The following is a 21,970-nucleotide window of genomic DNA, read 5'->3' as shown; positions in this document are numbered from 1 at the left end:
AACAAAATATGTTGTATTGCATGGTTTGAATTTATTTTGTATTTGTATTTGCTGTGATATTCATTTTTGTGGGGAACTTAAACATATTTCGAGCTCAGCACAAGTTAGTTTGCTCTCTTAACGACTAATAGTAATCGTTTGTTTAGTTAGTTTAGTTTGTTTGCTATACGCGGCACTATCAAAGTGATAAATGATATTTGAACCTTTACTTTAAACTCTTTACTGATCTACTTACAGTTTACTGGGGGGTTTGGGGCACATGTAGAAGTACAAAGTTACACGAACGACTACTATAATAATTCTTTACAAAATCGGTGAGCACATTCTGCATACATGTTGTACGAGCAATGGGAGGATCACACACACACATTACACACACATCCAACACACATTTGATCAACGTTGTCCCACTTCGAGTGACTAGATTTCTGAGGCAATCTCCATCTTCGCATGCCCTGGGCATGATCCACGATCCATACATCTATACATAAGGCAGCGGGACAGATCCTGGGGCTGGAAACAAGGCTAAACGCCTTCATTCCTACCTCCCTCACTCGCAGGCTATTTTGCCATCGAAACTGCTGAGGGCTATGGAAAAGGCTTGCATGGCGCACAGTGGATAGCGGTAGTCCATGGTGAACACATCCTCGGAGGTGCGGCCGAACTGCATGACAATGTACTCGGGATCGGAGTCGTGCACCAGTTGAAAGTTCTTCACCGACGCCTGCGTGACGCGGCCATGGAAGTTGAGCACATACGATTGCGTCTCATCGTTCCACACGGGCGTCTTGTTGTGCAGCTCCACAATGTTGTCCATGTTCTGCAAAAGAATTACCAATTACTGGAGCTGGACAAGAGCGAGCTCTCCAGCACATACCTTCATCTTGTAGAGATCCAGAATGCCCGTCTGCTTGGGATCCGCCGAACTGATCTTGACACGCTGATCATCCTCAGTCATGCCCGGCAGTATCACAGTCATGTTGCGGGGTCCCTTGAAGCCCAGTATGTTCGTGTCCTGATGGGTAAGTTCCGTTGTCTTTAGGCTTAGCTCTTGTCAACTCGTATTATTTTATACTCACGTAGATGATGACGGCCAGGTCGAGACGCGGACTTTCCGTGCTGTCCTTGTTGCCGCTGTCAAAGACCGTAAAGGATGTGCCAAAGACATTCGATCGCAGCTTGCCACAGAAGCCATCAGCGCTGCGGGACAGATCCGTGGGATCGCAGCTGACAATATAGTTCGACGTCTTGCTCTTCTTTCGCTTGCGACCTGCAAAGGAATCGAATTAGGAGAGTTCTCCAGGGGGAAGACCAAGGTTCACGCACCTCCAAGCAGAAAGATTTTCTTGCCATAGTCCCGCTCCAGGTGCAAATAGTAAATGGGGAACAGGCCTCGGTCCATGCCCTTGCGATCCCGTGTGATGCGGCACTTGTACAGGACACCCTGTGGCGCTGGCTGCATCACGAACTGATCAATGTGGCCGATCACATCGCCCTCGGACTCCCCACCGGCTCCATTGGATGTGCCCATGCTGCCACTGCCGTCTAGCCCCGCCTCCTTGTAGGGCGAGGTTGCCAGTCCAACGGGACGGACGGGTGCTGCACCCGCTATGTTGCGGTTGGTGTAGTCATCCTCATCGATGGTGTCGTTGAAGGGCTGCTGGCGGCCTGTGCTGGGGCGCTGCGTGTGCGTGGAGTTGGCGCTGTGCGGGGCGGTCTGTGGCTGCTCGATCACCGTCACGGGACTGCTCTCCTCGTCCTCCAGCTCGTGCGATGAGATCTCCTCGATTAGATCCGCTGTGAAAGGAAGAGTGGCACTCATTATCTATAATAAAGATTGCCTCGAGGGGGCCCACATACCCTCCTGGTTGATGGTGCTCAGGCTGCGCATGTTGTTCGAGTGATTTCGTGTCGAATTCATGGCAACGGTCCCAGCAACGGGGCTGCCGTTGGTCAGTATCTGGTCGGGATTCTGTGGCGAGCTGATGAACTGCATTGGTCCGTCATAGGCATGCAGCTCCCGGCTGTTGCTGCGCATTCCAGACATGGGTCGGCTGATCTGCAAGTCGCTGGCCTGGACCATGCCCGGCGAGGCTCTCTTCTGCCGAATGTAGGCCTCCATCAGCTGACGCTGCAAAAATAAAGCCAAAGATAAGATTACCATCAAAATCTAATCGATGTTCTTGCAGTTTTCAATAACAAGCTTGACAAAGCACAAACATTATATATGGAATTATGCATATGGCTTGGGATCATTGCAATTATTATTATTCTTGACAATTTGCACATTTTGTGTGTGGTTTTTGCATATCCAATTATAGTTATGGCAATTCTCTGTGCGGGCAAAAAACGACAGCGGTTCGGATACATGACTGTAATAAATGCCTCGATGTTCGCATTTACATATGCACGGACACCAGCACCCCTAAGCCCCGAGAACTGCAGGTACACGTTGCTCGTTGCTCGCTGCTCGCGTAATTGTCACTGGGGAAAAGCGTGCGGAACTATAACATCAGCATCATTCCTCCTATACCCCCTGCCAGTTGATTGCTTGCGAACTGGGTCTGGGCATGGGCATGCAAATGGAAGCCACCCAGCAGCAACAGCATCAGCATCAGCAACGCTGCGACATGGCAATGATTTCATTAAAGATTTAAATTTTCAAGTTCACGTTTCATAGCTGCCAGAACGTGGCACATCAATTACGAATGCACAACACAACACACCACACCACACCCAGATCAGAATCCTTCTTTTTTCTAGCTCGTTTTTATTGACTGACGTAAATATGTAAATAAGTAAGTGCATGGGGAGCACTACAGGAAGTTAACATTGCTCAGGATGCTCTCGATGGTGGCATTAACCACACGCTTCTCGGGCGCCGGCTCGCATTGCAGCTGGAAGAAGTCGGGCAGATCCTCCTCCGACTCGAAGGCACTCGTCTGATTGGACCTCAGCCAGAGGTCCATGCGGTCGTAGATGACGGCCGTGAGTCCCATCTGAATGAACGAGTCAATGGAGGAGCGATCCTTGAGGTCAGCGCCCCACACTAGGACCAGCGGCACCTGTTCCTTGGCACTCTGCACCAGTGCGGGATTGGCCTTGATGGGCACGGTGTTAGGCACGATGCCGGCGAGGTCGAAGGCCTGCGCAAAGTTAATGGTCTCCACGGTGCTGGTGCGCGGATCCGCGTAGTAGTCATTCGTGCTGCTGGAGAGCACCAGCACGGGGTACATGTTCTGCTTGAAGCGCAGCAGGGAGCACACATCCACGTCGAAGCTCTTGAGGAGATTGAGACGCCCGCAGCCGTGCTGCTGCACCACCTCCAGAATGCGGTCCACGTACAGATTCTTGTCGATTGTCTGCTCGCTCTCGTAGTCGCCGTTTCGCTTCTCCTGCGGCCACTTGACCTCAATGTCCAGGCCCACGCTCTTGTTCACGCGCTCGAAAAAGTCCTGCAGCGTGGGAAAGAGGCGCTGCTCCAGCTGCTCGACATTGTTGTGCGCCGGGTACTCGATGATCTTGGTGCCCACGACCTGGTACGTCTTCAGCTCCTTCAGCTGCTCGTAGGTGATGTCCTTCAGCAGCACCTCGGTGAGGTCATCGCGACTCGTCGGCGTCTTGGGGTGGATGCACACGTGGATGCTCCAGTCGTGATGGATGATGGGCACCAGATCGCTGGTCAGCTGCACATCGAACTCCACGAGATCAGCGCCCAGCTCCACGGAGGCCAGCATCGAGGCCAGCGTGTTCTCAATGAGAGGCGCCGCATTGCTGGTGACTGTCAGGCTCTTGCCCAATCCCCGATGCCCGATCTCCAGGCCCGTCCAGTTGCCGCGCCAGTAGTGGGCGAAGCTGGTGCGCATATCAAAGCTGTGGCTGGCCATCGGACGGATGAGCAGATACTCCAGTCGCAGCTCCCCCACCACCCGCTGCCACAGTGGGGAGATCAGGCTGAGGGTCACGCTGCCCTCGCTGCCAGCCAGAGACGTGGGCTGCAGATGGGCGTAGCCCAGAAGCCGCACCAGATCCTCCTCCGGCTGCTCTGCATACACCTCCACCAGGAAGGCCACCTTCCCGACCTCGTCCAGGGTCGCGTGATACATGAGGATATCCTGGGCCACATACGGCACTCCGTATTCCGGCTGCACTCTCAGCTTGCTGTCGGCGAAGGCCATGCGCACGTACTCGACATTGGCGCGGGCGGAGCTCAGAATGGGCGACAGACTGCCGGGATCCACTGGCTGCAAGCGCAGGCGCAACGAGCCACGGCCAGAGTCGGGATCCTCCTCCAGGCGCAGCGCTTTGCGGAACACCTTTAGCTGCACAATTGTGCCGGATGCCTGGAGCCAGCCTCGCGTCAGTTGTCGCTCGTGCTGGATGAGCCCAAACTCGTCGCTTCGGTTGCCCGGGAGCTTGGTGACGTTGAAGGATCTCGGCAAGACATGCGACTCCCAGCGGCGGACCTGCACACTGCCCGAGCGTCCCACGGCGGCGACAAAGTAGCGATACTCCACGCTGCTGTTCTGGGGAATCTCCACCGATCCACTCCACTGATTGTGGCTGTCCGTGCGGTTCAGGAGCAGCGCTCCGCTAGCCTGCCAGCTGCCCAGGACAGCCAGGTTGCCGACCAGAGCGAGTCGCTCGTGCGCCGCCAGCTGGGCTGTGTCTGAGTCGGTCAGCGTGAGGGTAAAGTTGAAGAGGAGCGGTGCATTCCGCTTGAGGGGCACGTAGCGACGGGCCGCGTAGTACTTTTCGTAGTAGGAGGTGTCGCAGAAGGTCTCCACCGGCAGCAGGCAGACCATGCTCAGCCAGGCGATGGTGAGGGCGACAAGTGTCCTCGACCAGGACACGGACACGGAAACGGACATGTCTGCGCTCGTCGGCAATCGCGTTGCAACTGCCAGTGCCAGTGCCAGTCGTGCCCGGTGCTCTGGTGTTTTGGGTTTGCTCTCTATTCCGCCTGGAGAGCCTCTTATCACAATCGCAATCGGAATGGCGGGATTTATGGCACATCACAACATCGCAACAAAACACATCTTCTGCGTGGTCAAGTGGACGCGACGAGTGTGCGGCGATAAGGTTCCACTTTTCACTCGGCACCCACTGATTATCAGATTTTCAGCCCCAGACCACCAGTTTCTATTCTCACGCACGTGTGGCCCAGACTCGTGCACAGCTCTCTCTCTCTCTCTCTCTCTCTCTCTCAGCTACAGCTACAGCTACAGCATCAGCTTCAGATACAGATACGACATGCTTATCCCATAGAGCTTTTCGGCTGGGGGCTGTGTTCCGCTGTGGGTTGCCTACGTCACCAACAGCGCATCGGGGGCAGTTCTTAAATGAATTTGATTTCGAGCGTTGCGCAAAAGCTTCACCTTGCTGGAAGAGGGTGGGGATCTCTCTCGCGCTCGATCTCCCCCCCCTTATGTGGTGGCTGACCCCCAGTTGTGCAATTTACATGGTGAAAGTTTGTCAGCGTCCGTGTAATTTATCCGCTTTGCTCAATTACAAATTTCGTAACATGTGGCGTGGGCTTGTGGGCGAACCACTAGTTGTTGGTCGAGTGCAAATAATTCATGTTGTAACATTAGACACAAAAACAAAGTACAGTTGCAGCAAAAGGCCAATCTCTAGCGTGGCACGCCAGACTCTAAACACAATCAAAGCCACTTGATGTGCCGATGAGCAGGATTTTTCAGTATCGAGTCTTTTGCAATTACCGTGGGAATTTCGATATTTGCCTTCTTGGGCATTCTCTTTGGCACTTTTCGCTTGTGCGTCCCCCTGGTTGGCAGGATAAACCAGTGAGCAGTGCTTTAAAGTTTTCGCAGCGCTCATTTTTCTAGCTCAGTTTTCGTTTTATGAGGAAAACGCGATTATGTTGTAATTTGAAATCAGTCGGCTGAGCCAAGGGAAAAGGCGTAGGGAGATGAAGTAGAATAACACAATTCCAGGACACGTACAGCAGACAGGAAGCAGAGGAGGAAATGTTGCGCTCACGGGTAAATGTTGAGTGCTGGTGGAAGGAAGTGCTGGGAGCAGGGAACGACCAGCGATGTTCTGTTGAGGGTTGCAATTCGTTTGTGGCTTGACATAAATAACAAACACAAAGTGGGGAAGCAGAGAAAAAGCGAAGGACATAAAGTAAACCCTAATGAGCGGTACGTTGCGGTGACCTCAATGATCCAAGCGATCGCACTTGGAGACTCGTATATCCGCGACATTTGGTGCTTAATGTTCGTCATTACATACTCGAGAGAGCGCAGAATTTGCCTCCTAAGTCTCTGGTTGTGGTTCTATTGTTTTTCAATTTCCTAAACACAATATCCCTAAATAAACGTATGGAGAATGTGCAAATGTGCTTCAGCAAGTTTTGCATTTTGCTTGGCGCATTTATTTTAATTTGAGGCCAGGCCACATTTGCGTATGCGTAATAAAGAGGTTGAACACTGAGCCATAAAAGCCCTACCATGCCACCATGAACCCACCACCACAGTTGTCGGCAGACGCACATTAAAGAAGGTCAACATGCTTTTTCGGGGTTCGCGTAATAAAATGATTACTCATACGCCCCCATGCCACATCAAGCTCCTTGTGGCAAAACAATGAGGGAAATTGAGAGCGTCAGCAGCCAAAAAATGCCAGCCAAGGGTACTCTAACAGAAGGTTGTTCGAATTTTGAAAATATTTCTGCACACACTGATAATCCCCTGCACTCCCACACAGCCCACTGCAGGATATGCCAACCCTGTATCCCATATCCAATGCCTTTGCAAGGGTATTTGGACCATGGGTGCCAGCTTTCCTTGCTTGTTATAACTTGTTTACTGTTTGCTGGCAAATACGACAACGACAACAAGCCCTGAATCAGCACCCAAGCCAGCCAGAGAAAGGACTTCCTGTCGCAAAAGGATTATTATATGCAGGCATTACAGCGGTTTAAGTAAGCTTCCGCAACAGCAGCCGGCAGGGAATGGAAGTGTGAGCATCCGCATCCATTCGGGTGTGTTTTTTTCCTCTAAACTTAAATTGATTTTGGCATGGGAGTTGGGGAGCTGTTTAGCCAAACTATTGAATGAATACGGCCCCCACACGGTCGCACACGTACTGGCGCACACGCAAAATCGAATAAGCGATGGCCTGGAAAAATGCTCATCAATTTCCAGGCTGGTCAACACCCAGGACACCCGGCAGACACGGCCATCGACACGATCCGGCCATTAACCCCCAAAAGAGATGCGGAAAAACTATTACGAGAGACAAGGGGCAGCTGCACTGGCCCTGTCTGGTTCTTGCATCTTATTGACATACATTTATGTGCTCGCTTCATTAAGCCCTAAGCCATGGCCATGTCATCGAGCGTGTCATGTTACCCTCGCAGTAGAGACAATACCCGAAAGAGCTAGAAATGCCGGAATGGATCTGGACTGATGTGGCAAAAGGTTTACCCCCAAATTGGATAAAGATATTGGCGACGTAGGAAATTATTTGTTGAAAGAGTTTCTATTTTAATGGATTGCTGCTTAAGCTCCACAATTTCATCGGGATAAGCTCAGATTTAGTTTTGTTTTTTTTAAACACCTCAATTGAAAGCATCTTCCAAATGGCAACTAGTCGTGTTCAAAGTTCAAAGGAAGCTAGAAATGCAGTGAGGAAAGTGGAAAGTTTTATGTGGGTAAAAGCTAAAGTTGATGAAAAACCCAGTGAAACTCTTAGGAGTGATGCATGGGCAACAAAACAAATGAATTTGCTAACTGAGTAAAGGATAAGCCAGCAGCTGCTGCAAACTGAAATGAAATTTAAAAATTTAAATACCAAACAAGAGACTAAACAGACAGAGTTTTCGTTTTATTTTGTTCCTTTTGGGATTCCTAATTAAATAAGGACTTTGAGATTGCTTCTTGCTTCACTCTTTCGGAGCGCTACTCACACGTGTGTAAGGTTAAGGCCATGTGAATTCAATTTCCGGCTCAGCGGCTATAACATTTGCACTGTGACCTGCTGGGAAAGATCCTTAACTCCCCTTAACCCACGTAAAAGCCTAATCTGCGTTTAAAGGCGATTCTGTATTGGTATTTGTTTATGAAGACATGATTATATGCACATCCTTGTGCTCCTGCCTGCTGCTAACGAGTCAACTGGCTTTTATGTGTTGCCGGTGCTGTATCCTTGCGCCCGTATCCTTCTTTGCATGGCAACGGCAACAAATGGGAACAAGAAAATGGCTGCGGTTATTCCATTCTCCCCCTGTTCTTGTTGTTTCCGTCATTCTCTCTCTCTCTCTTCTCTGCGACTCAGTGTTGTTGGCAAGTGCTTTGATTTCATTTCTTGAGTGAAAATTCCACTGAAAAAAAGTTGTTAAGACTCGACAAAAGCCACTTTACAGGTGGGCAAGTCCTTCAGCCACACAGTCCTTCAGGCTTCGTGTGTGCCAGTGTGTGTGTGTGTGTGTGAGTGTCGCCAAATACATTTGAGAGCTACCGAGATCCTCTTCGGGCACAAATTAGTTACATTTTTAGTGTGATTTCCCCCTTTGCAGACGCTTTGTATGCAAATTCTGAACAATAACCCGAATAACAACAAAAGCTATGCACACAAAAACAAATGTGGAATTATGTGGGAGATGTTACGACTAAAGGATACCCTCACTCTATGGGGAGAGAGAGCATTAACACTTCCAGAGTCTTTCAGTTCTTGATACTTTTGCTTGGGTAATACAATTCCCTAGATGGACCCTGTTACAGGGTATTAACACGAAACGCCAGGACTGTCTGTCTGTCTGTCTGTCTGTGTGTGTTTGTGTGTTTATCATGTGTGTGCCACAAAGTACGCAGTGATGTGGAACGAGGGGCAACTGTGTGAACAGCTGACAAGGAATAGAAAACAATCGCGACACACACACACACGCAGAGGATGGCTGCCTGCCACCTTGAGGCATGCCATTCTCCTTCCTTTTTTGTTGCAGCATTGTAGTGTGGAATGTAGGTCGGAAATTTGAGAAATTCCTTAAATACGCAAACGTACGAGTATCAGTTAGAACATTTCAATTTGCGCCACAATAACTGACATCTGTCGTTTATCTAAACAGAAATTGGCTTCATTTTGCTATGCAGCTTCTATGAAGTGAAAACCAGGAACTTTCTTCGTCTGACAGCTGGGACATGTGGTTGACTTTTTCCCTCATTCGATTTTCTCCAGCCAGCTCTTGACCAAGTTGCGGGCCAAAAACTTTCCATTCGTTGCCAGAGAGGGCAAACTAACAGAGCCTCCGGCACTTCCAGGGCTTTGTCATATTACATACATATTTGCGGGTTCTCCAAGGGAGCGAGTGTGTATGGGGCACACAAACAAAGAGTCCATGAATTCACTCGTTAGCACCCAGGAAACAGGGTACATGACGTGCACCCCTGCCATACACTCGAGCCATCTGCTCTGGGGAATCCAGCAAACAGCCAGGAGGCGCCACGTACTCGTGGAAAGGTCAAATCAGTTTCAACTGTGCCATGTGTCAGTGTCCATGTCGAGCGGAACCCTGTCAGTGGATGCTTGGCGATCAGTGTTTGCGAAGAGCAAACAGTGGAGCTGCAAGTTGGCGAGCAAGTAAATCGGTTGCCTGGTTCTTGCCATTGTTGCCACGGGAATGCTAGTCCATGTCCTAACTCAACTAGCACATGAGGTGCGCTTGGCAGGAATCCCTAGCTGCTGGCTAACCAAACATCGATGTAGACGCGGAGCTGCATCAAATTTGTTTTAATGGCAATAATTAAATTCATGTCGGAAACTCCGTTTTCCCCATAACTCACAACTTCCCTCAAGTACAGGAAAAGCAATGCGAAAATAAACGCCGATTAAGTCTCGCAGGAGAAAGTAAATTGCTCCCGAAAATAAGCACCAGGAACCTCTTGTCTCACGTGCCAAACTTTGAAATGATGGCTTTGCCCTGAAGGGAATGGTAAGCCATGCTAGGGAAAAAAGGGAAATGTTTTCCAGCTCATATTTCTAAAACATGTTTCGTGTCTGGAAAAACTGAGCGTAAAATGTAATATTGAAAAAGTTTCCCTTACTTCTCCTTCCTTTTTGCCACTGAAACAATATTTTCTTTATGGAAACAAAACCCTCTGCTGCACGGCCAGCCAGCCATTTTCAACTATTCAATGGGGGGTTTCCAGTGCAAGAAAAGATCTAAAAACTTGCTGAATTACGCTAAAGAAATATTTTAATTAATCTTAAGGTTCTTAAGCCATTGTGCGGATTGAAAGCAGAGCCGTGCAGGCTGACCACGACCAGACACGGAAAAATGTGTAAAATTCAGAATTTTCACCGCTTCAAAGAGAAATTGCAGCAGCTTTTGAGCTTTCTTGATGAAGTATCTCCCCACATTTCCCAGCTGGTTTGTGGTCCGTGTTTCTGCTTCTTTTTATGGAAATCCTCTTGCCACACATGCCACATTCGGTGGCTCTCTTGGTGTACATGCACATTTCCATTTCCATTTCTCTTTGTGACTTTCTCACATTTTTATTTGCTACTTAGCAGATATTATTTTCTTGCTTTTTGCCTTTTCCCAAACTTATTCTTTCATACAAAATGCTGGCCAAATAATGCCCACAAAATATTCCATCTGCATACCAGAAATTTGGTTCGAGATAAACTTCTTTCGTCTGTGCGGGTTACCTGGGGCTCCAGCTCCCAAGAGAACTACGTGCCGAGTTCCTTAAGGTGACACAAAACTGTGTGGCATATACACAAAGTTGAGCGACTGACAGATGGATGGTTGATGAGACACAGAGAAGCAAGGAAAGGCTTTCTTTCTTTTCAATAAAGAGCTCCGAAAAGAGCTCTCAAATGTACGCAAAACTGTTGGTTAAACAGAAAAAGAACAGCCAAGAAACATTTTTTATTTGCATTTGGCTTTTATGCTAGAATATTCTGCAATAATTATATTAAAATCAGAACATTCACAGTGGAAATGTCAGCAGTTTTTAATGTTTTTTTTATTGGTTGATTTATAGCACTTTATGGGGTCGTAAACTGCAGTTTCTGCAATCATTGAACACTAAAGTAAACTGCCACTAAAATGTGCAAATACAAATAAAAGCAGTTCCTTTGTTGGCACTATAAATGCTCTATAAATTCGATTTTCTCCATTACTGTTGTTACTGTCGTTCCTGTGAAAACTTTAAGCAGCTGAAACTGTCCAATAATTCCATGAAATATGGCTTCAAGTAACCGCAGAAAAGTGGTTGGGTCGTGTAACCTTTTTAACTTAAGCGGCTTTTGTTCGAGTGTACTTTTTATTTCACTCTCTCCTTTCTTTTTTTGTGTGCGAAAAAGTTGAAGAAATTCAACCCAAAACGTTTACCAAGTTCCTTCCATATATCTCTAGTGCAGAGGATAAATGGGCGGAAAGGAAGTGGGAGATTGGGCTTTGGCATTTTACAGGCAATTGGAAACTTGCAATATAAATGCTTCTCTCTGTGCCTTTGATTGCGGTAACTGGAAAATGGCAATGCCAGTGAGACATTGTCCCTCAGTCCCTCTGTCCCTCCGGAAGGACTGAACGGACAGAACCGGACTGGACCGGATGGGCGAGCCATCAACGAGCCACAAGGGAATCCGAGAAGTTTGTCTCAGTGGCGCTCGAGGCGTAAGCTTTGGCAGCAGCCTCTCCATTGATTGTGGTACACATATAATGCCTCCTGTCATCGGCCAAATTACTCGATTGAATATGCATGTGCCTCCTGCCTCCTGCCAGTTGCAGATGCTGCCCCCAAGGGACAGTTTTTGCCAGTTCCTTGGCAATTATTATCGGTCATTGTTGCAATGACGTGATTTGAGCAATTGTTATTTAATTAGAGTCAAAGAGAACTCACAGAGGGAGAGAGAGCGCGCTGCACTTCCGCATTTCCTTTTGGGGCTTAAAACTGTTGCCTACTTTTCAGGGCTGGCTCTGGCGTCGAGTGCATCTCATGAATGGCAAATAGTTTCCTTTTCATCTGCCTGCCATAGTCCTGATTACGTATCCTTCGGGCGGGCCAGACAGACAGACAGACACGGCTTAGCAGTCGCATTAAGAGCTCTTCTCGACCGCTTCTGCTGTTTTCAGGGGATTGGGGAGACATGGGCATGGCATTCATCAAGCGCTGACAGTTTTGAGCAGACAGCAATTATTTTAATTGCATCAGGAGACGACAGCAGCCGGCTGGATGTGCCGTGTACTCAAACATGTGTGGGAGTGGGCACAGCTGTGGCAAGCAGCCAGGCAGGCCTCCTTCGCTAATTAGTTGCACTTTTCCCCCGCTAATTGGACATTATGGACATTAGATGTGCTTTCAACGAGTTGTATCGAAGATCCATTCGAGAATGCCCTCTGCTGGTCTGCTAGTTATGCCAACACTTAATAAATCATGCAGATAAGGACTTAAGTAAACGCTGTCACTAAAATATAGTTTGATTGATGGACGGAAAGACTCTTCACACAAATGCAAATGTGGCGACAGCTTCTACAAGGATATCGTTCGCTGCCTTGGCACACTAAGCCCAACTGTCGGAAAGTTTTATCAATAAAAACTCTTCGAAAGTCGCTGGGCTGCAACATGCAACTTTCTGCTGCTGTTGTTGTTGTGGCAGCTGCTCGACGTTGTCATGTCGAATGTTCTCCACTTTCCACTCGCAATTTAATTTTCATTTCTTTAGGTGGCAGGGAATCGGATTGGGAAAGGGCATGGCCATGGCAATATGTACCTTACCATAACTCATTGTCTCTCTCTCTCTCTCTCTTTCTGTCTGTCTGTCTCCCCTGTGTGCGACAGATTTGAATAGTTTCCAATCATCAGGAACGGCATCCCTGATGGAAGCAGCTTTTAATATCGTGCATTCAGGGAAGGAGAAGAATTCGATTAAAATATGCAAATGGCAAGAAGTCGATACGCTTTACACATAAATACCCTATAATCTATCCCGAAATCCGCTTAATGATTTCCCATGCTCGAATGTCTATTAAATTACTTTGTCCATTAGTTTCCTTGTGCTCGATCCGTAATTAATGGAATGGCTCTCGGGGTCATATGTCACAGGCAAATCATTAATTCTGATTCTATATTTCTGATAAGCAATCAAGTTTTTCTTTTGTCTGTTTGTCCACCTGCCACAAAGAGAGACATGTACGTGCAGGGACAGACAACAGATGAGAAGACAACAGCCAATGCCTGGCAACTGTATAAAAAAGCGATTAAAACGAAGCGCTGGGAATGTCAGCACTGGTGCTACTTGTGGCACGTTGACAACGAATGGAGGCGGTGCTCGGATGTCAAAACAAACATGAGAACAAACGCCACGCACAATCGATGGAGTACACACAGGGCCGCAGAGGTGTACGCTACAGAAGGGGAAATATCAATATTCAGGTTAGTGCGAGAGAACATCCATTGAATGCTCACCCTTCTACCTTTTTGGCTACGCCTCTGCGATAGTCATGTACATCAAAGACCCCTGCAAAAGAGCGAGCTCCAGTGCAGGTGGAAGGTGGGTGTGCGGGAGGAGGAGTCGCCTAACATGGCCAAGCTAATCCAGCTAGAACGCTGATACGCCTGAATGGTTGTTGCATGAATGAATGAATGAATGAATGCCCCCAACTGTACACACACGTGTGGAACCTTCGATTTTTACTCGTTTGACAGTCGGACCGCTGACTCAAAGGATAGTCCATGGCATGGTACTCGCTCTGGCTGCTCTCTTTAACCTTCAGTAGTTAAGGTGAATGTTAAGGCGAGCCCAACGATTTCAGAATGAAGCCAATACCCAATACTGGTTAGCATATGTTGGGATATTTGACTGGCTCATTGGGGATCTTTGTGCGAATTTTTTATATTTATTTCCAATCTAAATATTTCGTTTGCTGTTAGCTCGAAGTTAATCTCAACAAAAGACAAGCACAAGCAGAAACAATAACCCCAAAACTTCCACTAATTAGGCTGGGGAATAGAGGCTGGCTGACTGACTGGCTGGCTGGCTGGCTGGCCGCAAAGTTCTCCGTTTCGCCCGCTTTAAGGTTAACCGCAATTAGTGCCAGAGGAACAAGAGCATGACGAGAACGAGGACGCGAGGGAGGTGCATGCCAGCAATCACAATCATCTGCATGCCGCAAATTACAAATTCCTGGCCGGGGAGTGTGCCCTGGGACACCAAATTAGCCACGAGGCATGGGAAAATGACGCCTGGCTTGAAGAGTGAAAGTCACAGAGAGAGAGAGAGAGAGAGAGAGAGAGAGAAAGAGTGGGACCTGGCCCAAGATGGAGCACTTGAAGCGAGTTAATTGTGGAATGCTTCGAGGGGCAATCAAAAGTTACTGACCGGAAGGCTAACGCTCCATAAACATACAAATAAAACGTAGCACAAAACGTACATTACTTTCCCTTTGAAATGGTATAATTCCCAACGTTTAAACCGCAACCAGGCCCCGCGTAATTAAGGAGAGCTCAGCGCCAAATGCAGCTGGTAAGCGGATCTCTTTGTATCTCCCTTCCAGTGGTTGGCCTGCACTCGTTCAAAGGATATCCCTTCACAGGAATGAATCCCTCTCGGCTGGACGCCATTTTATTTGCTGTGCCTGCCACTAGCGCCGAAAAGTCGACAGCAATAAATGTTTTATGGCCCTGCCCTGGATTTCCATGGCACCCGCAACCGCCCCGCTGCCACTCACAGAGCAAACGTCTCAATTGAAGAAACACAAAACAGTCGCCTGTCAGCAACTAAAACAACAACATGCCATATGGGCTATTGCCCTGCCAGGAAAATGCGCAACTACGAGGAGTATCTGACGAGTGCTCAATGGGAAATCGAATATTTTCTGTGAAATGGAATTTGTAGGATTACACACAATGAATTGCCGTCGAGGAGCTCTCTGCAGGGAATACTGGGCAGAGTTTAATTGCTATAATTCCATTCTGAAAATGATTTTCTGTTGCTCTTTCACTTCTTAATTCCTAATTCTGCTTCACGGAAATCATTTCCACTGAAATACTTCAGTCTAGAGATAAAATTTAATTATTCGCAGATGAAAATGAAATTTTATATGTTTTTTACACGCTGCGTTTAATTAAATTCCTAATAAGAGAGAGGACAGAAGTGAAAGGACTGGAGAGGAGCAACCATCCGGGCGTTTGATGAACATTTAATTAGCTCCCAAAACTCCCCAGAGAGTTGTCCGATGCTTTGTCTTGGGAAATTCGCAAAACAGCGAGGGCTGATCCAGGATCCGCATTGGCATCCCTCTTTTATTGGCCTTCAAAACTTTGCATTTGACAATTAATTTCGAAAAACAAACGCAAATCAAGTTAAATAAATACAGATACAGTTATTTGCATGTGACAGCTGGACACACTTGCCTTGTGGCGTCAAATCGGAAATTGCCATAAATATTGCAGCAGAACAGCAAACATCAATTGGACTTGCTCCTTGGTATTTGCTTTGTGTGTTGGGTTTAGTTTATCCCTTTAAATGCACGATTTATATGCAAAGTGAAGGGAAGCCAAGGTCTTGCCTGCTGCGAATTTCTATCTGCAGGAAACTCACTTGAAGAGAGTTACACCAAAAGACACAGTGTCATGGAACTGACGACTTGTGCCTGATGGCAGCCAGAAATAATCTGACTATTAAGGTCCTTTGGGACATTTTCATTTCGTGCGACGACAGAAAGCAAAAGACGGAGCTGTAAAAACGCAGGAAAATGTGGAAGTCTCAGTTGAGATCTCCCCGTCCCCGGTGTGGGGGGAAGGATATGATTTTGTAATAAAGCAAAGTAAGTCGCGGAGACGGATGCCGCCATTGCCATTCCCCTTGGGCCACACGATGTATAAGTGACATTAAATAACGTTATTTTTATGAAGGCCAGTTTCCAATTCAATTCAGCTAACGACTCTATAGCCAGGGAATTTCCATTTGCATTTATCCCTTCCATGGCACATTCCATATTCTGGCCACAGAATTGAATTATCGGATTTTAGCCAGTGCTGAACGGCTGAACGACACTTTTCATAATTTTTCAATTAACATTTATTGGTTTATCGAAATGGAAAATAACGTTTATTCTTAATCCTGTCGGCACTCCATTGCAGTCAGCCTGTATTTAATTTTAATTAGTTTCCAATTGGAGGAAAACAAAAACAATTACAAATATGTAGAAATGTGTTGGGCAAACCGGATGACCGGATGGGTCATAAACAATGCAAGGAGACACATAAATTAATCGGTGGCAACAGCATTGGGCCGTCACGTGTCCTGGCACCTTAAATGGATTCCATCCAATCCAATACTCGAGCTCCAACGGGTAACAACCGACTAACCTTGTTAATTTACAGAGCAGACAATTGGCTTAAGCCGAGATGGATTGCAACCAAGTGAAGACCAGACTCGCAGATTTACCACCCAATCAGTGATGTGAGCTCCCGTCAGTTGCAGCAAAACCACAGCGAAAGTCGGCAATTTCACAACATTTTTACTCTCGAGTTTCCTGCAATAAATTGCACAATTTCCCTTGCTGTTAATTGCAAGATTCTGACATTTGTACACCAAATATTGGTTGCTGTTGACAACTCCTAGCCCAGAGTTTTGAAAACTAAACTGGAATTATTCACAATTTGTCATTAAAAGGCTTTGCTGTGAGTTTTCCTGCTGAAAAAATAGATAGTTGATAGTAATGAATGCCAAAAGTTGTAGCATTGCAGCATGCTGGAGTGGTGGCCACTCCCAGGGATGTAATTAATTTTGCAGCGCACAGCTCCTCCTGGGAGGAGCTCCATATGCAAAACTTTCCCGGGTGTTGGCTGTTGGGGGTTTGTGACTGACAAATTAAATCAAGTTGGCATCGCGACAAGCAGGGAAGCGGCAATTAATAAAATCTGCAATGGAAATGAGCTGCCCCAGGACCCCACAAAAATGTCGTAATAATGTTTACGGCTTTGCTCCTCTAACCCCGCACACTCGTATTTTCACTGCAAGTTATCACTGGCTGTGGAGTGCTCTTGATGGCCAGTTTTCATGCAGCTTGACCAAAAGTTTTCAGTTGCCAGTGCGAGCTGTGAGCCTGCAATTTGAGAGTGCAGCTCTTGAGCTCTTAAGCTGCCTGCTGCCAAGTGCCAACTGTAGTTGAAGCCAAACTAAAAGCAGGAGATGGACTCCAAGCGAGAGAGATGGGGACAATGCTTTTAGCCAGAAAATTGATTGCTAGCTATTAGTACGAGTACGAGCACGAGAGCATATACGAGTATATATTCCAGTATGTATTCCAAACATTGTGAGCTCTAATTGAAAACGAATTCCTTTCTGGGGTTGGAGCTGCCAGAGAGACTTTTCCTTTTGCAGTTTTCTCCTTACGCAGTAACTTTCCTCACGCGCTGCCCTGCCTGTTGATTTCTGTGAAGTTTTCAGCGGAAAGTCGTCCGGGATTTGGTGCGTTTAGGTGCGAAGAGTTGCCAAAGAGCTTGTCATAAATTATAAAAGGCGTAAAGTCTTTTGCCGCTCTCTGCATGTGCCTCGGGGGCTTCATTTGGGCTGCTGCTAAGCCTCCACCAGCTGCTCATCACTCTCCCGAACTCTAGTCAAAGGTAAACCATGGAATTGTTAAGCGAGAAGTGAGAAAATCTTAAACGAACTTCAATCCAGCGGAAGCCTTTCAATATTCCAATCACTTCCTGCAACTTAAATGCAATGTTAGTGGCTAGGGTATAAGGAATTTTGGTGCCGCAACCTTTGATGCCTGATTTTCGATTAGTCAGTCGCCTGGTGGTCTGGTTTTATTCAAGCCGTCGGCGTTCTCAACAATTTCCCGTGCTTGGGTCAAGAACCTCGGCCTGTGGCCTGAAGCAACAGACCACAAATTACAGGCCCAAAGCCGAAAGGTAAAAGCCAAGAAGGCCATACAGTTAACGCCCACTCCCACGCCCACACACACTCGCACAACCACACAAAAAACGGAGAAAGTGAAGGTGCTATGCGTCATTTCCGTTGTTTTAGGGACTCCTCGTGTTTCGTGGGAATTTCGAGTAAAGTGAAGGAAAGTTTGGAGCAGTTCGCGGGACAATGGAGTGGCGTGCCACTTGGGCTGGGGGTAAATTATGTTCACATGTGGCAAACCATCGAGTGACTTATCACTGTGCTTTACTTATGGTTGTGGCATTTCCACGACATTACCAGAGCTCGAGTAACCATCGATTTTATCCCCTGCTCTCCTGTACACCTCAACCCCACTTAGAGACATCCAATGGGACAACAGCAGACATGGAAACAATACCAAATATTTTTCATATACATATTTCTAGTTCTCTCTGTCTGTCGCTCGATTCGTGTCCTGTGTATTCCCTCGCCTACCCCCCTCCGTGGGCTTATTGCGACAGTTGCCCCTGGTTACACAGGACACACAAACAACACAATGTGGGGCCACATTTTATATTCGAATGTAGTGGTAGTCCCGTCCAAAGGCTTTATTAATCCTTTGTGTATATTTAGCCACCGCTTTTAGCAGTTGATTGCCATGCATCTTTATGTTGATTTACGAGTTTACTCGTACCCATCCAACCATCCTATGCCAAGTGCAAATTGGCTTCACTCTGTTTTGTTCTCTTTTTTTATCGCACCCATAAATTGTGGGGGGTTATTTGGAGTTATGATATGCATAAAATATGCTTATACCATTGAGACCTCATAAAGAAACAACGAGTAGTTCACACAGCCCACACTCTCATATAAGTTCAGGGACTCCAACAGGCATTCCTTGACGTCGTGAAGACTCTCAGCCAGTATCTTTAAACATTTTAGGGTATATTCCTTCCTTAACTACTTCCACTCCTCTGCATTAACTTCCAAAAAAACAAACATTTTTCTTGGTTAATTTCATTTGGAAATGAAATTGCTTGAAATAATTGTATGTCTTCGTGATGTCATTCCATTAAGGACACTCGGCAAGCGAGCCGTGAACTGCTTCTGCATTTTTTATAAGCAATCTCAGCCCCAAATCGAAAATCGAACCAACCAAACACTTGGCAACGATTCGATGTATGTGGGTTGTGTTCCCTGGTCCAACTATTCGGAGCTGCCACCTTGCCACCCAACATAATTAGGGCCAATGACAGTCTTCGTATCGAGCTGCAGCAAATGCAGCTTGAACCAGGAAGGAGGACATTCGGGTGGCCTGTAGGTGTAGCGAGCCACTCAAAGGCTTTGGAGGTTTCGGCGAGTTTCGATTTATTTGAACGCCGTTGCCCGGGCAACAGACGGCCAGGTGGCCCGGTGGCACACGGCACAACAAAACCCCGTCGACAATGGCCATTGAAAAACTTGGAGGTTGGGGTATCCGTGTGCTGCGTCTATGGATGGAGTTCCCTTTTTCAATGGTCATATTTGTGGCAGAAAAGGGGACAATGGAGCGGTCTATGGGCTGCCAAAATGTATCAATGTTCCCATCCGATTCGAAGATCGAGAAAGCCCTAGTTGATGTACATACTTGAAATGTGGGTTTAACTCGGCTTTCAGTTGCTTCAACGCTCTGCTCATTCAGAAGCTAATCTTCCGCTCTTCAAATACTTGAAGCTTTCGCTCATAATTATAGCAGCTTTTGTCCCAAGTTGTTTTGTTTTGTTTTGCCAAGTAAAAAGATTAAATATGTAAATATGTATGTGGTATGCATGATTATGCATATAAGCTCGAACAAAAGCATCATTCTGACTGAGACTGAGACAGTCGATGCGGCTGATCGCTTGTGAGTGCTTCCGTAATAATTATTTTTTCAGCGGAATCCGAAATGAATCGAACAAGTGTTGCTGTGGCTCTTGTGGCGCTCTGGCTACAAATACTCTGTGTGGCCCTAGCCGAAACTCTTGCCTCAACGGAAATGCAAGAGGTAAGCCTTTCACTCTAATCAAATGAAAACTTTAAATCCACAAATCATTAATCTGTATCTTTTATCAGGAGGTCAAATCAACGGTGGCGCTACTTTCGGCAGTTGATAAGATGTTGATTGAGTACGTATTATTTTGACAAGCATTTTTATACATACAAATTTAAATATTCTCTTGACTATACTCTGCTGCAGGCTGGAAGATCGTCGCGAATCGCTCAAGCAGTTGACAAAAGATATTATAGACGAGGATAGAACTTATCCCACATCCTGCCTAATGAGTGGCAAGCATAACGAGACCAGTGTCATCCGAGTACCTGGTCAGGGTAGACTTACTGTTCTGTGCGATTCAGAGCTGGCCGGCCTGGGCTGGATGGTAATTCAGAGACGTCAGGACGGTCTGACCAACTTTTACCGCGACTGGAGCGAGTACAAAGCGGGATTCGGAGAGCTGAGTGGGGATTTCTTCATCGGTCTGGACCGATTGCACGCTCTAACATCGTCGCAACCCTTCGAGCTGTACATCCACATGGAGAGCTTCAATGGCGAAACGAAAATTGCAAAGTTCGATGAATTTGGCATTGGAAATGAATCTGAAGGATTTTCCCTGAAGATTCTTGGTGTCTATACCGGAACGGCTGGCGATTCCCTCACCTACCACAAGGGACAGATGTTTTCCACATTCGATCGAGATAATGACCGTTCAATCAGCATGAAGTGCGCCCAGTACCATCTGTCGGGTTGGTGGTTCAAGTCTTGCACCCAGAGGCAAGTATGAGAGTGTATCAAAATAGATCTAATGACTATCTACGAGTTTGTGGTATGTATATCTTACAGCAATCTGAATGCTCCGTACTTGGACTATCTGCAGAATGTAATACAAATTCCCTCCGACACCACGCGTTACATTAGCTGGAACACATTTGGTGGATCCGGCGGGGTACGACCTCTGAAGTTTGTTCAAATGATGATTCGACCAAAGTTTATATGCCAATAAGAAGCAAATCTTATAATTTGTAATTATTACATGATATATGTATATGGAAAATATCATGATTTTACAGCTCAGAGCCCTTTCGATTGGCTTTCACACCAACCTGTTGTTCCATTTTCTGATTGCGACTGCTAATTGCGGACATTTTTGCAGCTTCTCCTGGATCTACTGGATCTAAGCGTGTTGCAGCACCACTCGCCGCCCTTCCTTTATTTTGTGTTGGTTTTCACTTAACTACGCGAATATCGCGATTTCTATGCGAACGAATGCAGCAAAACAAAAACAGAAACGCGGTATTGCATCTGGCAGAGTGCCATCCGAGCATGCAAAAACGTGAAAAGAATCAGGCGCTCACACAGGCCCGCACACCTGGTTGCCTTGTAGCTGTAGTTTCGGTTGTTGTTCTCTTCTCCCGGCTGCACACGCGACCAAAAACCCTGAAGGGTGTGTGTGAGTGCGACAGAGACAAACAGCCGGCTGTTCTTGCACTTCTCTCTGCTCTCTCTTTCTCTCTTGATGCGATCAATTTATGTTTTTCGTGTTGCTTCCTCTTTCGTTTCTTTTCTATTTCTCTGATTCACCACCTTTGGTGCTAATACTCAATTTCGTTATAGAACCTTCGCGTTCTTTACACTTTTCGCGTGTTGCCAATTTTCCGTGCCAGAGAGAGTGTGATATGTGTCATCTGCATGGAAACGTAAACTTTTGGCGCCTCTTTTGGTAGTGCGCGAGCGAAGAAGTATACCGTGCCGTTGTTGATTTCGAAATGTGCCGTTTGAAAAAGGCAAAACGCTAACAAACGGCAACGAAAGTAAACCCGAACCCGAGGCCAAACGACGAGCGCTGTTGTTGTGGTGGCTGATGCCCCATCGTTTGCGAGAGCGAGGACGAAACGAATCGCTCTCAGCTGAACGCTTCCTGTGCTGCTTTCTCACCCTCTGTTGTTCGCTTTGTTTGTTGTTGGAGGTACAAGGTAAAACAAGTTAAAGGTAAGCCAGTTTGTGAGAGCGTGTCAAGTATGTGAGTTTCGGTACACGGCACGGTGCAAAGCACAGAGAGAGAGTAAGGGTAATTGATTTACCTCA

General features: G+C 46.9%; 3 protein-coding genes across 3 annotated transcripts; 1 reads left to right on the top strand and 2 right to left on the bottom strand.

Moving 5' to 3' along the window:
- Nucleotides 1-24: 24 nt before the first annotated feature.
- On the bottom strand, nt 25-21,676 carry LOC117578776 (protein king tubby). The gene is made up of 6 exons (XM_034264482.1): nt 20,989-21,676; nt 1,861-2,131; nt 1,327-1,797; nt 1,080-1,270; nt 878-1,015; nt 25-820 (listed from the first exon to the last, which is right to left on the bottom strand). The coding sequence occupies exons 1-6, from the start codon at nt 21,028-21,030 to the stop codon at nt 551-553; spliced, it is 1,383 nt and encodes a 460-aa protein (XP_034120373.1). The 5' UTR covers nt 21,031-21,676; the 3' UTR covers nt 25-550.
- On the bottom strand, nt 2,754-4,927 carry LOC117578775 (glycerophosphocholine phosphodiesterase GPCPD1). The gene has a single exon (XM_034264481.1). The coding sequence runs from the start codon at nt 4,869-4,871 to the stop codon at nt 2,817-2,819; it is 2,055 nt and encodes a 684-aa protein (XP_034120372.1). The 5' UTR covers nt 4,872-4,927; the 3' UTR covers nt 2,754-2,816.
- Nucleotides 19,724-20,959, top strand: LOC117578777 (angiopoietin-related protein 7-like). Its single transcript, XM_034264483.1, has 4 exons — nt 19,724-19,894; nt 19,963-20,015; nt 20,087-20,659; nt 20,729-20,959. Exons 1-4 carry the CDS (start codon nt 19,796-19,798, stop codon nt 20,886-20,888), a joined length of 885 nt encoding a protein of 294 aa, XP_034120374.1. The 5' UTR covers nt 19,724-19,795; the 3' UTR covers nt 20,889-20,959.
- Nucleotides 21,677-21,970: the final 294 nt, after the last annotated feature.

Source organism: Drosophila guanche, unplaced genomic scaffold (assembly GCF_900245975.1).
Source record: "Drosophila guanche unplaced genomic scaffold, DGUA_6, whole genome shotgun sequence".
NCBI lineage: Eukaryota > Metazoa > Arthropoda > Insecta > Diptera > Drosophilidae > Drosophila > Drosophila guanche.
Note: the sequence above shows the minus strand (reverse complement) of the source record. Positions and strands in the feature narration are given on the sequence as shown.

What these genes read in the sequence shown, in the direction of transcription:
- LOC117578775 (XM_034264481.1), bottom strand. Translation starts at nt 4,871, where the DNA reads ATGTCCGTTTCCGTGTCCGTGTCCTGGTCGAGGACACTTGTCGCCCTC.
- LOC117578777 (XM_034264483.1), top strand. Translation starts at nt 19,796, where the DNA reads ATGAATCGAACAAGTGTTGCTGTGGCTCTTGTGGCGCTCTGGCTACAA. An exon ending in CCTCAACGGAAATGCAAGAG is followed by an intron (nt 19,895 to 19,962) that starts GTAAGCCTTTCA and finishes ATCTTTTATCAG; the next exon opens with GAGGTCAAATCAACGGTGGC. An exon ending in GTTGATAAGATGTTGATTGA is followed by an intron (nt 20,016 to 20,086) that starts GTACGTATTATT and finishes ACTCTGCTGCAG; the next exon opens with GCTGGAAGATCGTCGCGAAT.
- LOC117578776 (XM_034264482.1), bottom strand. Translation starts at nt 21,030, where the DNA reads ATGTCCGCAATTAGCAGTCGCAATCAGAAAATGGAACAACAG. An exon ending in ACCTGGCCGTCATCATCTAC is followed by an intron (nt 1,016 to 1,079) that starts GTGAGTATAAAA and finishes CTTACCCATCAG; the next exon opens with GACACGAACATACTGGGCTT. An exon ending in TGGATCTCTACAAGATGAAG is followed by an intron (nt 821 to 877) that starts GTATGTGCTGGA and finishes ATTCTTTTGCAG; the next exon opens with AACATGGACAACATTGTGGA.